Raw genomic sequence first — 16,458 nt, 5'->3', positions numbered from 1 at the left:
TGAGTAAGCATTCAGAGAGCGAGTGAGCATTCGTGAGATGTAGGTTAAAAACAATGACTGCAGATGCTGTCATATTCCTGATGAAGGGCTTTTGCCAGAAATGTCGATTTTGCTGCACTTTGGATGCTGCCTGAACTGCTGTGCTCTTCCAGCACACTGATCCAGATTCCTGAGATGTAGCCTGGGCCAAACTGTAAGTTGGGTGCCTGTCCCAATGTGCAAAGTATGCTTGCAGCAGCATTCCAATGAAAAATGCCAGGGCGCTCCAGAGTGCAGCACTGAAGCACAGAAGTGTACAATAAGTGGATCGCAGGTATAACATGATGATGTGTAAGACTGGTACATACTGGATGCCAATGTCTGTGGATGTGGGATGCATGTTTCTGTTTCCCATGGAGTGTGTCCTGAAGTGTTGGAACTGGGTTTCCAAAATGGAGATCTGGAGGAGCAAGTGGTAAGCTGGAGTTATCAAGTTCAGACATTCATGCCGGAATTCTACCTGGCAGGTGGGAAAATGGGAACCTTCATATTAATGAGTTGAGATTAGCTAATAATGAGGGTAATCACGAGCAATAATCTATATTACTAGAGCTCTCACTGCTCACTATAGAGAGTTGGATCTTAGTATCCAGAACTTGATTGGAAAATGTGACTTTTTAGTCTTAATGTTAAAAAGAACCATGCTCCATATCTCACCTGATATTCCCAAATTTTTCAATAGAGCCTACTGGAATTTAGAGCCTATGTTGCTCAGGGATTGGGAAGAGTCTACCCAGAGTGTGCTACATCTATCTGCATACACTCATTGATCAGGCAATAATGTTTGCATTATCTTGGCAATACTCACCGGATACATGATCACTATATACCCAAAGACCTTGAACATCATGAATCGGCCACCAGATCATAACCTTGTGGACATTCAGACCTCTTGTACAATAACACCTCCAAGCAAAATATCAAGATCATTAATACAGACACTAACTTGAGAAAGAGTAACCAACAATCATGATCTCCAGAAGCCGATGTTTGGGAAGGCATTGGAAGAGGTAAGCAGAAACAAGAAACTCAGCTGGTTTAGAAGAAGGCCCAAAGAAAATGGAAGATGATTAATTATGCTTTCTCAACACATTATTTCTCTCCAGCAAATGAGTGGCATTGTTGAGCCACAGCAGACAATGATTAACATATACAGTTGACCACCACAGTGCGAGCCATCATCTTACAAGATCAAAGGTTGCCACCAAGAAAGTAAAAAATCAAACACAGACTAAATGGGAATAGATGTCGTCAAAAATTATAGCAACTAGAAATTAAGATCTGAACCTTGTAGCTGGATGTTGCTTTTCTTCAGAGAAAATGACAAATAGATTGCGCTGCAATCGAAGTACTAAAAAAGTCAAACATGGCATATTGTGAAAGCACGACTGTGCTTCCAAGTAAATTTAACCTAAAGTATCTGATTTATTGTGTTAAGTCCAAAGTTAATATAAAGACTTTCAGAGGAGTCAAAGTATATTGTCTAGGAAGATTAAAGAGCAAGCTGTTCAATTCTTAAAAAGAAATGTTAAGGAAAAAACAGAGTGACTAACTGCAAAGTAATATTGAATTGAAGCCAAGAAAGCCCTTGGGACAAAGAGGTGAATAAAGGTAAGAAATATATTAAAAATCACATAATTCAAAAAAGGAAGCAAAATTGTGCCTTTGTATGAAATCTTATTTCATCAGAGATATTAATCTATTTCAAATAAATGTGCCATTAAAGTAAGAGACAAAAGAATGTTAAGAGAATATTTTCAGACACAAAGAATAGCGCAATTTCATATCACAAAAGATTTAGAAATAATGAAATTGTCAAGAATTCAAATATGTGTTACTGAGAGAGAGTCTGACCAGCACAAAAGGATAGCACAGAAAAATTCAAATATATTAATACAATTCAAATGAACTGTAAAAGTTAAATGACCATCCCAAGACCCTTTAGGATCAAGGAATTGAAAGGCAGTTACAAACAGCACAGTCCAGACCTACAGAATTGTGCATTGTAACCATTGGAAGAAGTTTATCATGTATTGGCTAGAAGAGGCAGAGCTACTTCAATACTGGAATTTACTTCAATGAAATTTTGGGCATTAAAAAATAATTAACCCAGGTAGCACTGAGGGAGCAAAGAGAAAACAAATATCTCTGCTTTGGGTCTGCTTGTACCAAATGAATTACTTCTGCTGCCCCTTTAGTTATGTCAGTATCACATAACAATCTTTGGATTCCATCTATATAATAGCACTAAATAAATGAGACATGACGTGCCAAATGATCGGGCAGATTATAAAAAAATTTAAATGGAAACAACCTACAGATCAGTCTTGAAACAGGTGTCACTGTTTCTTGACAAAATTTTCATTGCAAATTGTCATTGATACACAGTATTGGAGACAAATGGTTTTTGCAATTTGACCGGTTGGCTACTTCACATTTTATAATTGCTGTAGGGTACCAGACACTTGTTTCCATCAATTCCCAAGAGGCTATTCCAGATTTTATGGAATTTAGTCTGATTTTCCTCCTATGTTATAGTGACTCCTACCACAAATCTTTTATCAAGGATAAATTCCTTATGGGTTTCTCATACTAATCAATTCAGAATCATGCAGCACAACATTGAATTCCGTGAAATATATCAACTGTTTGTTACATCCTCAAAGAACTCTAGTGAATCTGTAAAACATGATTTCCCTTTCACAAAACTAGGTTACTCTGTTTGATTATGTTAAGCTTTTCAAAATGTCCTGCTGACATATTGATATCTCCTGCTACACATTGACCAAACAAACAATGTGTGTATTCCAGGATTGGACAAACAAATCTTAAGTAAACTGTAGCTCTGATATTTTTGTTGCAAAACCAAATATTCCTTCTCAGAAATCCAAGAGGTCTGTTTGCTTTGCATGTTATCTGCTGAATGTGAAAACCCCATTGAAGATTGCTTTTAAGATGAACCTGTTGGACAATTTGATTACAGCACTTAAAGGGTGAAGCAGCAGGATATTAGAAAAGCTTAAAATAATCAAACAGAGTCAACATGGTATTGTGAAAGGGAAATCATGTTTAACAGATTTACTAGAGATCTTTGAGGATATAACAAGCAGAGTTGACAAAGGGGAACCAGTAAGAATAGTGCGTTTAGATTTTCAGAAGGCTTTCGATAAGCTGTCACATAAATGGCTACAAGATAAGGGCTCAGGGTGTTGGGGGTAATGTATTGACATGGATTAAGGATTGATTAACACACAGAAGACAGAGTGGGCTTAATAGGTTGGAGAGATGAAATTAGTGGAAAATTGTTTACCATCAATATTAATGATTTGAGAGGGCAGGTGCAATGTATCCATTTTTGCTGATGATACAAAGATAGGTGGGAGGCCATGTTATACTGTACATGAAGTAGATGTAGTGAATGCTGTTCCGATAAAACAACACCCCTATTGGCTTAATCCTTTCAAAGCCAGACAAGTCCAGAAGGAGGTGGAGGCAACAAGGATATCATTGAACTGAGCCAGAGCAAGTGGAGTTTGCTGATCGTCTTAGTTCCCAAACCTGACGGGACTCAACGGTTTTGTGTGGACTATTGATAGGTCAACACGTTACAAAATCAGACTCGCATCCAATATCAAGATTGGAAGACTACTTTTCATCATTTATAAAAATGATCTGGATATAAGCATAGGAGGTACAGTTAGTGAGTTTGCAGATTACACCAAAATTGGAGGTGTAGTGGACAGCGAAGGAGGTTACCTCAGATTACAACGGGATCTTGCTCAGGTGGGCCAATGGGCTGAGTATAAGAGTTGGGAGGACATGCTGTGACTGTACAGGACATTGATTAGGCCACAATTGGAATATTGCATACAGTTCTGGTCTCCTTCCTGCTGGAAGGATGTTGTGGCACTTGAAAGAGTTCACACAATATTTACAAGGATGTTGCCAGGGTTGGAGGATTTGATCTGTAAGGAGAGGCTGAACAGGCTGGGGCTGTTTTCCCTGGAGCGTCAGAGGCTGAGGGGTGACCTCATAGAGGTTTATAAAATCATGAGGAGCATGAATAGGATAAATACACAAAGTCTTTTTCTCTTGGGTGGGGGAGTCCAGAACTAGAGGGCATAGGTTTATGGTGAGAGGGGAAATATATAAATGGACCTAAAGAGGAACTTTTTCACACAGAGGGTGGTGTGTGTGTGGAATGAACTGCCAAAGGAAGTGGTGGAGACTTGTACAATTGCAACATTTAAAAGGCATCTGGATGGGTATATGAATAGGAAGGGTTTGGAGGGGTATGGGCCAAGTGCTGGTAAATGGGGCTAGATTAGATTGGGAGACCTGGTCGGCATGGATGAGTTGGACTGAAGGGTCTGTTTGCGTGCTGTGTACCTCTGTGACTCTATGACTCTGAAGGGATTGAATTATAATGAATGGCTAAACACAAGTTAGGCCTTTATTCATGAATAATTCAAAGAAAATTTACTGAAAGATAAATGTTTCTGAGGGGTCTTGACATAGTAATAGTTGCGATATGTTTCTACTGATATGGGAATCTCAAACTAGGGACACTAGTTATAGAATAAGGGAACACTCATTTAACACCGAGATGCAAAGAAATTATTTTCTTTTAGCGGACAGTGAATGTCTGGAATTCGCTTTCTCAGAGAGTTGTGGAGGCTAGATCACTGATAATATTTAAAAAGGAGGCACATAGTTAAAACATTATCAGGGAAATTAAAGCCAAGCTGAGCTAGCGCAAAGTCTGGGCCAAATCAGCTGCAATTTTATTGAACAGCTGGGCAGGCAATGAAGGGCCAAAAGCCTACTCCTGTCCCTCTTTCTTATATTCTCATCTGTAAAGTTTTTTATTGATGGATTTTTTTTTGGTATTGCATAAGATATAGCATTTTTCGTCACTGAATGCTATTTTCCATTGGTTCTGCTATTTTGCAATTCCAGAAAATCAACTTGTACTGAATTGACAGGATCATTAGATTCTCCTTAAGCATTATTCACACAGTCATATGCAACCAGTTGTGCCCTGATATTTAACATTATGGGAAGGTCATTTATGCATGTCAACATAGAAACTGTCCAAACACCATTGCTGGAGCAATCAAGGGAGGCCATTTCTAGGAAAGGGCAATTTCCTATCTCACTCTCTCTTATCCCTTTGTCTTTCATTGGTAAATAACTGTCAGATCCAATCTGATCAGTAGACTACCTTATCCCTGGACTTGACTGAATCTGAGATCCATTAAATTTCTCCCTTGGCTCCTTGCAGTCCGGACACTGTCCACTACTGAGTTCTAGCAGTGTTTGAGCTGTGCTCTCAAGAGGGAGAGTTCTGGCCACTCGGGCACAAGTTCCACTCTCAGTCTGTTTAGCACATTGTCAATGTTATCACTGCAGGGCAGGCTTTTTTTGGCTCCATCAGTTGCAAGCCACTTCTCACAACTGGGAAATTAGCAATATGCAACCTTGTAAATTTGAAATTGAACGTGTTGCCAATGTTATGGAGATAAATGTAGCAGATAATCTGTATACAACAAAGTTCTGCAAACTGAATTCAAGTAATTGTCAGCTGCCTTAACTGACAAGGAGATGAATGTTGGTCAGATTATTGCTACTTAATGTAACAGTTGGACTTCAAAAATTACATTTTCCTTTATTTGAAAAGTTTGAATGAATCCTCACTTAAAAAAGCTTCTTCTTGCACTCGTTTTGAGCTAACCGTTAACTACATTGTTGCTGCTGGGTATGTCTTTGCAATAAATCATGTATGCTACAGCTAACGAAGAACTGCAAAAAACATGCCTTTAAAAGGAACATAACTCACTCCAACTCCAGTAAGGAGCACTCAAGGGAAACACTTCATCAGTTTTATTAGTGGCTTCGACACCTTCATTGCCTCCAACTTGGTTCCAGAGTGTTAATTACTTTTGATCTTTTTCACTTTGCACACTGCAGAAATATGGGACTGGCACAGGTCACTGTTATTGGTGTTGGTTATCAAGTTATATGAATTATAATATATTGCACATGTACAAATGTACTGATGAACAGCTGAACTTGCATTATTTGACAAATACCTTTTGTCTCTTTTCCTGTCAAATTTATTCATCAATTTCTTCTCTTCTCAAAAGGTATTGAATCCTTATTAATTTGCAACTATGATTTATGTTTCAGATACTCAAAGGAAGCTCATCAAATCCACGTGCAATAGCAAACTAGAGTAAAGGGAGGATGAATTAAATGAACCTAAGCAAGTGTATGTCATTTACAGAATATTTTTCAGAAAATGAGTAGACACAACAGTAGATGAAAATTAAAGCAGAGAACTGTCAAATTAAAGCAGAGAATTCAATACATAGATGACCTAAAAAACATTATGAATGGTTTCTCAAAACAGAAATTGCTAATGAAACTCAGCAGGTCTGGAAGTAAGAAAGGTCTGGTGAGAAAGCAGAATTAATGTTTTGAGCTTGGTGACTCTTCATTAGAACTTCATTGGTTCTGATGAACAGTCCCCACACTCATCACACTAACTCTATTTTCTCTCCACAGGTGCTGCCAGAACTGCTGAATCTTCCCAGAAATTTCCTCATTAGTTTCAGATCTCCAATATCTGAAATTCTTTGATTTTTAAAAATATGAACGGTATCACAATAGATATAGGATAAGATTGAAAGAGATACTGGAATCATGTTATTCAACTTGTAATATTCAACTTATAAAACCATGGTAGAGCAGCAATCAACAAGGTAAACAGACAGTGTAACTTATGCTGTACATCTTTTCTTATAATAGTTAAGTGAACTGTTGTTTAAACTGTGCATCACTTAATGGAATATCAGGACAGGTGACAAGGCAGTAGATATTAAGGTGCATCTTAAAAGAAGAGAAGTAGAAAAATTTATGTAGGAAATTCTAATTCTTGAATAGCTGAAGGCAAGGCCCTCAACAGTAGAGTGAAGAAAATTGGGAAATGCAAGCAATTAGAATTGCATGAGCACAGGCATCGCACAGGAGGTTAGAGAGATAAGCAGTAATTATCCTGTGGAGGGATCTGAAAACAACGATCAGAACTTCAAAACCAAGACATCAAGCAGAGTGGCAACCCAAGAATGATTGACACTTCTCAGAAAACATGGGTCAGTATAACAATCATCTGCCAATAATGGTTTATGTCGGTATCAATCTCAAAATGACATTCGCTATATAGGCGAGAGCACAAAACAATAAACATGTATATTCTTTTGCATCTTATTAAGCTGATCTTGACTGTTGGAATCTAGTCATGTTAAAACTAAATGCATTGGTAAAGAGTAACTCAAAAACATAATAATTTACTACTTTATTGTGAAATTTATTTAACTGATTAAATAAATATTTCTCAAAGTCAGATTAAGTGTTAAATATTCTCAATTCAGTTTATGGAGTTTAGTGAACAGTTGGAACTTCAGGTGCTTTTGTCATGTCAGTGAGCAGCAGAAAATTTTGAAACAAACTGACAGCATGTCATTATGTGGTCTACTCCTGGTAATTATTGACTTGTCAAGCAAATTATGCAATATTGAATATAACATACTTGTCAGTTATTTACCAGTTCCATCTCTGCAGCTGCTTTGTTTTAAATAGTTGTTCATTTCCAACAGAGATGAAAAATACCCAATAAAAAATAATGGCTTAAGTCTTTACTTCTGTCCCTACCAATATCAAATCATAATTTGAAATAGTGGAAAGTAAATGGTGACCAATTTCTACTTGCGTAGAGCTTCAAATGTATCCAGTTTTCTTTCAATACAATTTATATATAGTATGACAAAAGAGAGTGATTTACAACAACAGATGTGTTTTTCCAGATGCAAAAATTAATTGGTGCCAATTTAAATAAAATGTTGACGATAAACTCTTTGATTTAGGATTGAAACCTCTTGAATATAATGATTAAAATTATTGGAGTTTTTAGACACCTGGGGGTGATGTCTTCATTCATTTGTCAAGACTCTCAATTCTGACTCTCATCAATAAAATTTTATATTACCAGAGAAAATACTTTACAACTGTATTCACTGATTTCTTGCAGATTGTAAAACAAGACCTAGCAACTGTGCTTACACACCATTGTGATAACAAATATCTATTGAACAGCATTCATTCATTGATGAAATCTTCTTGAAATATTTAGCTGAATTAGGATTTTTAAAAATTCTGATATTAAATTTATAAGTGTAAAGACATTTATTTGGAGGAACATTGGATTTGAAAATCTAATCAACAAAAGAAAGGGCCCTTTTCTGAGGAAAGGAAACTGTTAACTCTGATTTCTGTTCACAGATGTTGACCGACCTCCTGAGTTTTTCCAGTAATTTCAGTTTTTGTTTTTGATTTACAGCATCGGCAGTTCTTCCGTTATTGTTTTGGCCCAATTATTTTAATAGATGGGCCACATGCATGTTCTCAAGTATGACATATAACCAGAAAGTAGATTTCTGTAGCAGGGCCAGTATAAGTGCTGAACCATGGCTGGGAAAAGAACTCGACAAAAGTCAATTTAAACATGTTTTGCTGGGAAAGAATTAAACATGTTTAAAAACATCTCATAAATCCAAAGACTTCTAAGGAAACCATAAGGTCAGGTTTTATGAAAATGTTGTAACAAAAAAGGAACACACATCAAAACACCAATCCAAAATTGTAAAATGCACAGATAAAGTTAAAAAAAATAATAATGCCAAATGATGATTTGCATGTACCATGTCTCACACTGTATTAACACCCCATTGAATAACTGGTCAGTTAATAGAGGAAATGTTGATTCTTTTTTGAAGAACGAAGTAGTAAATCTTTTCTTTCTAATACTGAATTGTACTAAGGTACAATTCTTTGGGAACAGAACCCACCTGGATCCTTACAGAGTGACCATTCTTCTTATCCAAGCCTGCTCTTATATATCAATAATCTGTTTGGTCATGGAACAGGAAACAGGTTTGAATTTGTACACAACTTTTTAGATTGTGCTCTTCAGATTGTGATCAGGAATAGAAACCTTGACTGATATGCTTTTGCATTAAACTCAGGAGATTAAGTAAGTTTGTGTACACCACTAGCACCCAGCTAAATCAATTAATAGCATAATCTTCAGTCTTGAATCTTTTCCAGTCAGTACAGCTCACCATATGAAGCATTTGTTTTTTGATCTTTAAAGTTTTGTGACTGGATGGATTTAACTATAAGATTAGAACTAGAATGTTGATCAAGTTTTTATGTCCAGGGTTGAATTAATCGTGCGATTGCACCAAATTACATAATCAGATACCTGCGTCAATGTTTTTCTATTCCATAAATTCAAATACTTTTTATTGCATTCATAACAAGGATTGTTCTACATATTAAAGCTGTGTACATTATTAGGTAATATGTGCCTTCTAAATCAGCAATAGATTTTCAACAATGCACAGGTTGAAAAAAAACTATGAAAAAGTTAACAATTCAAAAAATTCCAGTGAACTGTTCCAGGACCATCACAGATTAAGGCTTTTCTGTATTCTACAACCAAATCTCTTTAACAGATTACTGGTGATGGCCTGTTAGAATAGCTTTTGCTTAATTCATCTATTGTGCTTCCACATACAGCAGTTTTACTGACAAGTGAGTAAGTCTGAAGTACAATACAAATATTTTAATTTAAAAATAAACTTGTTTGGTTATGCAGGAATCAAGCTGTTCATATGATTGTGCCCAGATGTTTAACTTCCAGAAGGTGAAATTACTCTGAATTACAACTGGTGCGCAGTAGAAGTGCCTTGTTTAGTAAATTGGCGTGCTAGCTCTAATGGAGCATTAGAATAATTTTTTCTAGGGTTCCAAAATTCATCCTGGTATGAGTTAAAAGTATAGAAATCCCAAGAATCAATATGATTTAGAGCAATAAAGGAAGAATTAAAAATGTACTCCTTTCTAGCCTACTCTGTGCTCATAGTGCTAAGGAATTATTAAAGCCAGAAAAGGAAAATAATGTACCACAACAGCAAAATAAGGTTTTAAAAAAGTATCAACAATAATGTGTGTTATCCAGCACCTTTAATGTGATAGACTTCCCAAGGCAATTCATTTTAAAATGAAAAATGAAACGGGCTCCATTGGGAGATATTATAGGAGATTGCCAACAGCTTGGTTAAAGAGGTAGGTTTTAAAAAGAGTGTCTTAAGGAAGGAAAGGTGACAGAGATCAAAGGTTGAGGGAGTGAATTTCAAAGCTTGGGACAGAGGAAGCTGAAGGCATGACTATGAATGACAAAGCAATTAAAATCAGAAGTAGTCAAGAAGCCAATGTTCACGGAGTACAGATATCTTAGAGCTTTGAAAAACAATTACAGAGGCAAGGAGGAGCCAGGCTATTGAGGGATTTGAATAGAAGGACAAGTTTTAAAAATGAAGTATTGGTTAGCTCTGTATACGTCGATCACCACAGGCATGATGACTGAATGACACTTGGTGCAAAACAGGATAAGGGTAGTAACACATAAACATAGAAACATTGAAAACAGGACCAACAGTAGGTTATTCAGTCCTTTGGTTTAGATCAGAGTGGTGCTGGAAAAGCACAGCAGGTCAGGCAGCATCCGAGGGGCAGGAAAATTGACATTTCGGGCAAAAGCACTTCATCAATTTTGCCTATTCAGCTCTTTGGGTCTACTGTGCCATTCATTATAAATCATTGGTTATTCAAACAACTCAGTAGCTTGTTCCCACTTTCTCCCAATACTCAAATAACTTAACTTTAACTCAAAGAACTCCAACTAGCACCTTCTTGAAAACATTCAATGCTTTGGCCCCAACCGATTTCTGTGATAGCAGTGAATTTCACAGGCTCACCACTGTCATGGTGAAGAAATGCCTTCTCATCTCAATCCTAACTGGCCTACCCCATATCCTTAAACTGTGATCCCTGGTTCTGGACTCCCTAGTCATTGGGAATATTCTTCCTGCATTTGCACTATCTAGCCTTGTTAGAATTTCCATGTGATCCCCTCACCCCCACCCCATTCGTCTAAACCCCAGTGGGTATATCCTAACTGATCCAGTCCTTCTTCATATTCATACGACAGTCCTCCCAACCCGAATCAGTCTGGTAAACTGTAGCTACATTCCATCCATGGCCAGAACATTTTTCCTCAGGTATGGATGCAACCAATACTTCCAGGTGTGACTTCTTCAGAGCCTATACAACGGCTTCTGTAATTAAACTCTCTTGCTATGAAAGTAAACATTTGCCACTGTTCAGATAATAATCTGCCTTCCCATTTTTGTTCCCAAAGTGCTCAACCTCAATTATTCACACTATACTTTATCTCCCACACACTCAACTTGTCCAAATCACACTGAAGCATCTCTACATCTTCCTCACAATTCACCTCTACACTCATCTTTGTGTCATTTGCAAACTTGGAGATATTACACTTAGTTCCTGCAACTAAATCATTAATACATATTGTGAACAGCTGGGGTCCAAACACTGATCCCTGCAGTATCTCACTAGTCACTGCTTGCCACTCGGAAAAGGTCCTATCTATTCCTACTCTTTGTTTTCTGTCTATAGTCCACATTATCTGATGTTATGTCATTCAGTGCCATAGATTTAATTTCATTCTTTATGCAACACTGTCCCCTCTACCCACCTCCATGTCATTTCGATAAATTGTAAATCCTTTGATGTTTAACTGCCATTCCTGAACCCCCTGCAACCATGTCTCTGTGATGCCTATCACATTATAATCATTCAGATGATTTGTGCCATTAATTCATCTACTTTGTTATGAATACTACGGGCAATCAGGTAAACTACTTTAATGCTAACTTTCTTATCATTATTAGAGATATTGGAAATCATCAGATGTCGTAAGTTATCCTTCCTTTTTGCTATATTCCTAGTCTGCCTCGAGCTTAAACCCACTTGCACACATGCTATCCTGCTGCTTATCTTTCCATTTAACTACATATTCCCTCCAGTTTTCGCTTTCCATTCCCTCCCCTCCCCCCCACCGACTCAGAAGTTTAAAGTCCTATTGACCACCTTATTTATCTTATTCACTAGAATACTGGTTCCAGATAGGTTCAGGTGGAAACCACCCCAACAGTACAGATCTACCACCGGTTCCAAAACTGATGCCAATGCCCCATAAAATGGAATCCCTCTTTTCCACACCAATCCCTTTGTCATGTGTTTACTTCCCTAACTTTCTTATCCCCATGCCAATTGGCACGTGGTTCGGGCAGTAACCCAGAGATTATGACTCTTGAGGACCTGTACTTCAATTTCCTTCCTAGTGCTTGATAATCCCGAAACAAGTCCTCCACCCTAGCTTTGCCTATGTTGTTTGTCCCAATGTAGACAATGACAACGGCATCCTCCCCCTCGCGATCCAATATTCTTTCAAGCCGGTCAGAAATGCCCTGCACCCTGGCACCGGGCAGGCAACACACCATGTGGGATTCCTGATACATTTTGCAAAGGGTACTATCTGTCCCCCTAATTACAGAATACCCTACAACAACTGCTTGCTTTTTTGCTCCCCCCTCTTGAATGGCCATCTGCATCACGGTGCTGTGGTCAGCTGGCTCTTCCTGTCTACAGCCCTTTCCCTCATCTGTACAGGGAGCAAGAATCTCATACCTATTGGACGAGGTCAAGAGCTGAGGCTCCTGCACTCCTGAACTCAGAATCCCCTACCTGCTTCATTTACAGTCACATCCTGTTGTCCCCGAACATTTACAGAATTTGAATTATTTAATCTACTGGGTGTGACTGCCTCCTGAAACAAAGCGTCCAGGAAACTCTCCATCTCCTGAATGTGCTGTAGCGTTTGAAACTCAGATTCCAGATCAATTCTGATCCGGAGATCTACCAACAACCAACACTTGGTGCAGATGTGGTCAGTTTAGTCCACAATGAGATCAGCCAGCTCCCACATTATAAAGCTACAGCACATCACCTGTCCAGCCATGACTACTTATTTAATTAACTTTTACAATTTATATATTAAATAAATTATAGTTATTCTCTACTACAGTCTTATTCAATTAACCAATTAAACTTTTAATCAATCACACAATAGATAAGAAATATAAATTTAAAAGCCTTATGTTAACAACACACGAGAGGCTTTGTTGGTTAGAGCTCCCACTCTTCCTGCTGCTAGAACAGAAATGGAGGGCCATGCTGGTCAAGGTAAGTTTTTTTTGAAATCTTAAAGAGGTGATTCACCTTTCCTGTAGGCCTCCTGATCAACCTATTTAAGTCGATCATACCAACTTTAATAGCAATCACTTGCCTTCCCACCAGCCTCCCTGCTCTGAACTCACTTCCACCCAGCTCCCGCCGTTCTCTGCTGTAAAAAAACTAGAGTTCAGTCTGCAGTTTGAAAGAGAGAAGGCAAAATCGGATGTGGTTGTGTTAGAGTTAAATAAAGGTAATTAGAGGGGGCATGAAAGAGGAACTGATGAAAATCGACTGGAAGCAGAGCCTAATGGGGAAGACAATACAGTAACAATGGCAGGAGTTTCTGGGTGTAATTGAGGACACTGTACAGAGGTTTATCCTAAAGAAAAGCAAGATTATTCGGGGTGAGGGGAGGTGGTGGAATTAGACAGCCATGGATGATAAAGGAAGTCAGGAAATGTATCAAAGAAAAAGATAGAGCCTATAAAGTGGCCAAGAGCGCTGGGAAATCAGAAGATTGGGAAGGCTACAAAAATAAACAGAGGATAACAAATAAAGGAATAAGGAAGGAGAGGATCAAATATGAAGGTAGGCTCACCAGTAATATTAGAAATGATAGTAAAAGTTTCTTTCAATACATAAGAAACAAACAAGAGGCAAAAGTCGACAGTGGGCCACTCCAAATTGATGCTGGAAGTCGAGTGATGGGAGATAAGGAAATAGCTGGAGCACTTAATAAGTACTTTGCATCAATCTTCACAGTGGAAGACATGAGTAATATCCCAACAATTAAGGAGAGTTAGGGGGCAGAGTTGAGTATGGTAGCCATTACAAAAGAGAAAGTGCTAGAAAAGCTAAAAGGTCTGAAATCTTGAGTATTGGTTGGAGGCACAAGATTTACAACTCCTGCAGGCAATGAAAAATCTATTTTAACATCAATGACAGGCAATTAATGCAGAAGGACATCTCAACAAAATTGTTACAGATGAATTTTGTCAATTCCTTGAACAAGAGCTCTACCAAGAAGAAATTGGCAATAGCAGTAAAAATAACTATGGTTGTTCAGTATTCACAGGGAATAGAATGTAGTCATATGCACCTCATTTACTCATTCAAACCTTTCTGTAAACTCTGATGGTTTACTGGAGAAGCATCCATAAACATCCAAATAATCTGCAACCATTGTATATAAATTATGCATGTATCTTGTGAACTGAAACAGATATTTGTCCTTGATGCATGTGTTCTTCTTTAATCGCTTCAAATAACTAATCATGTATTTGGTGCAATGAGGCTTGATAAGAATTATTAGCTGCTTGATTTCACAGAATGAAGTAACAGCAATTATAATTAAATCCACTTAGTTCCATAAGTACAAATTATCTTGTTGTAATATCACAAAATAAAAAACAACCCATGCTGCTTCACACAAATTTTAAAAAATGTTATTACTTAAAAATAACTTTTTTTCCCAAAATCCTCTCTGTGGGGAAATTTGTCAAATATTCTGAAAAGGTGCAAATGACTTATAACCCTGTTACATGATCCACATTCCCAAAGGTCCTGCTAAAATACCATGAATGCATTTAAAAATTTTAAGTACTACTTAGCATTTGCCTGTGCATCAAAAATAATTACACCAGCTAGAGTTGGCAGGCATTCAAATTGTTCAAACATGCATATGTTCTTATTATTATTTAGACTGAGTAGTGGTGCTACTGATCATATTACTAACACCTAATGTGACTATAGCTGGTCTTGGTATTTTGAAAATCTCATAATCGCTGCCTGCAATGAAATACCCTGAAAAACTGCACTGATGTGCTTGATAGAAAAGTGTTTCTTTTCCCAAAGTCAATGTATTGATTAAATAGAGTTACAAATACAATTTTTCACAGAAAATCTTCTCAAGTAAAAAGAATGTTAGATTATAATTGTAATACTAAGAAATACTAAGAAAATCTAGAGCTAAAATGCTGGTGTGGAGCATAGATTATGATGTGGTTTAGATGGTCAGAAATTATCATTCAGTGAACCTTCTAAATTTACATGCAATTTAAGTCAGGTTACTCCACAATACCAATAGCAGGTCCATATGAACCTTGGTCAAATTACTAACACACCACTGAAATAATTGAGACTAGGGTGGAGGTGTTGGAAGGTAGGATAGGATTTTCATTGCAACACAATATATTTACTTTACAAATTATGGTGTAAGTACAATTTTGTTCAAGTACAAATCAAGCAAAATCATGCTCAGGCAGTTGCACTGTACCTTCTCATATCTTCCTGGATGAAAAGTGCAATTATCTGCTTAGGGATGAGGAAAGACAGTGTAGTTTCAGCCATCTGTTCCCTTACACACAGCCACCTTCCATTAGCTGTGGGCAATCTGTAGACTTTCCATATGATATTTTTAAAGACTGCAATTAAAACAAAAAGATTAATAAACATTGGAAGCATATTATAAAGCAGTTTAAGTTAAAATAGATAAAATTCTAATTACAGATACTTTTCTAACGAAGCTGTTCAGTTGCTGTACAGGTCTGTACATGTCTTTTTGACTGATCACTAAAGATACTATGCCAGGTGATCACTCAGTAACTGATACAAAGGGCTTCAAGCAGCTTATCCATTAAATATTCATGTAATGATCTTACAGAAGTTTATTACACATACGCAAAAATAGGTCAACATGTACTTAACTTGTAGGAGATGCAAAATGTCTGCTCTCAATTGATACATTCTCAGGTAGAGCATGAAGAGAACATTCAATTATACAGCTGTGTTCAGAGTTTTTCTCTGTTCCTACAGCTCTCATTTTCTTCTTTATTTTCAATAGCTTTCTAGTCTGAAATTCCACCCTGTTTGCTGATAATTTTTAATTATTGACTCAGAAGTTTGGACATTTTTGAGTTCGAGGCCAGCATCAAATCAACACCCAGAAGTGTGTTATTTTATCTCTGTTTTCTTATCTTTTTTGGTTTAAATATTCTGTCCCCTTACACGTCCAAGTATTAAGGGTTTTGCTAACAGATAATGAAAACAAAAAAATGTTTGAAATACTCAGCAGGTCAAGCAGCACCTATGGAGAAAAAGTTAACACTTCACATTATGACGACAATTCATGAAGCTCTCCACAGATATTGCCCGATCTATTGAGTGTTTACAGCACTTCAGCTTTCCACAGCATTT

General features: G+C 37.3%; 1 protein-coding gene across 4 annotated transcripts in view; it reads right to left on the bottom strand.

Annotated features, from left to right (window-relative positions):
- inpp4b (inositol polyphosphate-4-phosphatase type II B) overlaps nt 1-16,458 on the bottom strand; it is a 917,060-nt gene that overhangs the window by 196,495 nt on the left and 704,107 nt on the right. For all 4 annotated transcript variants that reach the window (XM_060851719.1, XM_060851718.1, XM_060851720.1 and 1 more), the window contains one exon: nt 15,539-15,686. In XM_060851719.1, the coding sequence (XP_060707702.1) occupies nt 15,539-15,686 (148 nt within the window). The remainder of the gene's footprint in view (nt 1-15,538; nt 15,687-16,458) is intronic.

Source organism: Hemiscyllium ocellatum, chromosome 36 (genome assembly GCF_020745735.1).
Source record: "Hemiscyllium ocellatum isolate sHemOce1 chromosome 36, sHemOce1.pat.X.cur, whole genome shotgun sequence".
Lineage (NCBI taxonomy): Eukaryota > Metazoa > Chordata > Chondrichthyes > Orectolobiformes > Hemiscylliidae > Hemiscyllium > Hemiscyllium ocellatum.
Note: the sequence above shows the minus strand (reverse complement) of the source record. Positions and strands in the feature narration are given on the sequence as shown.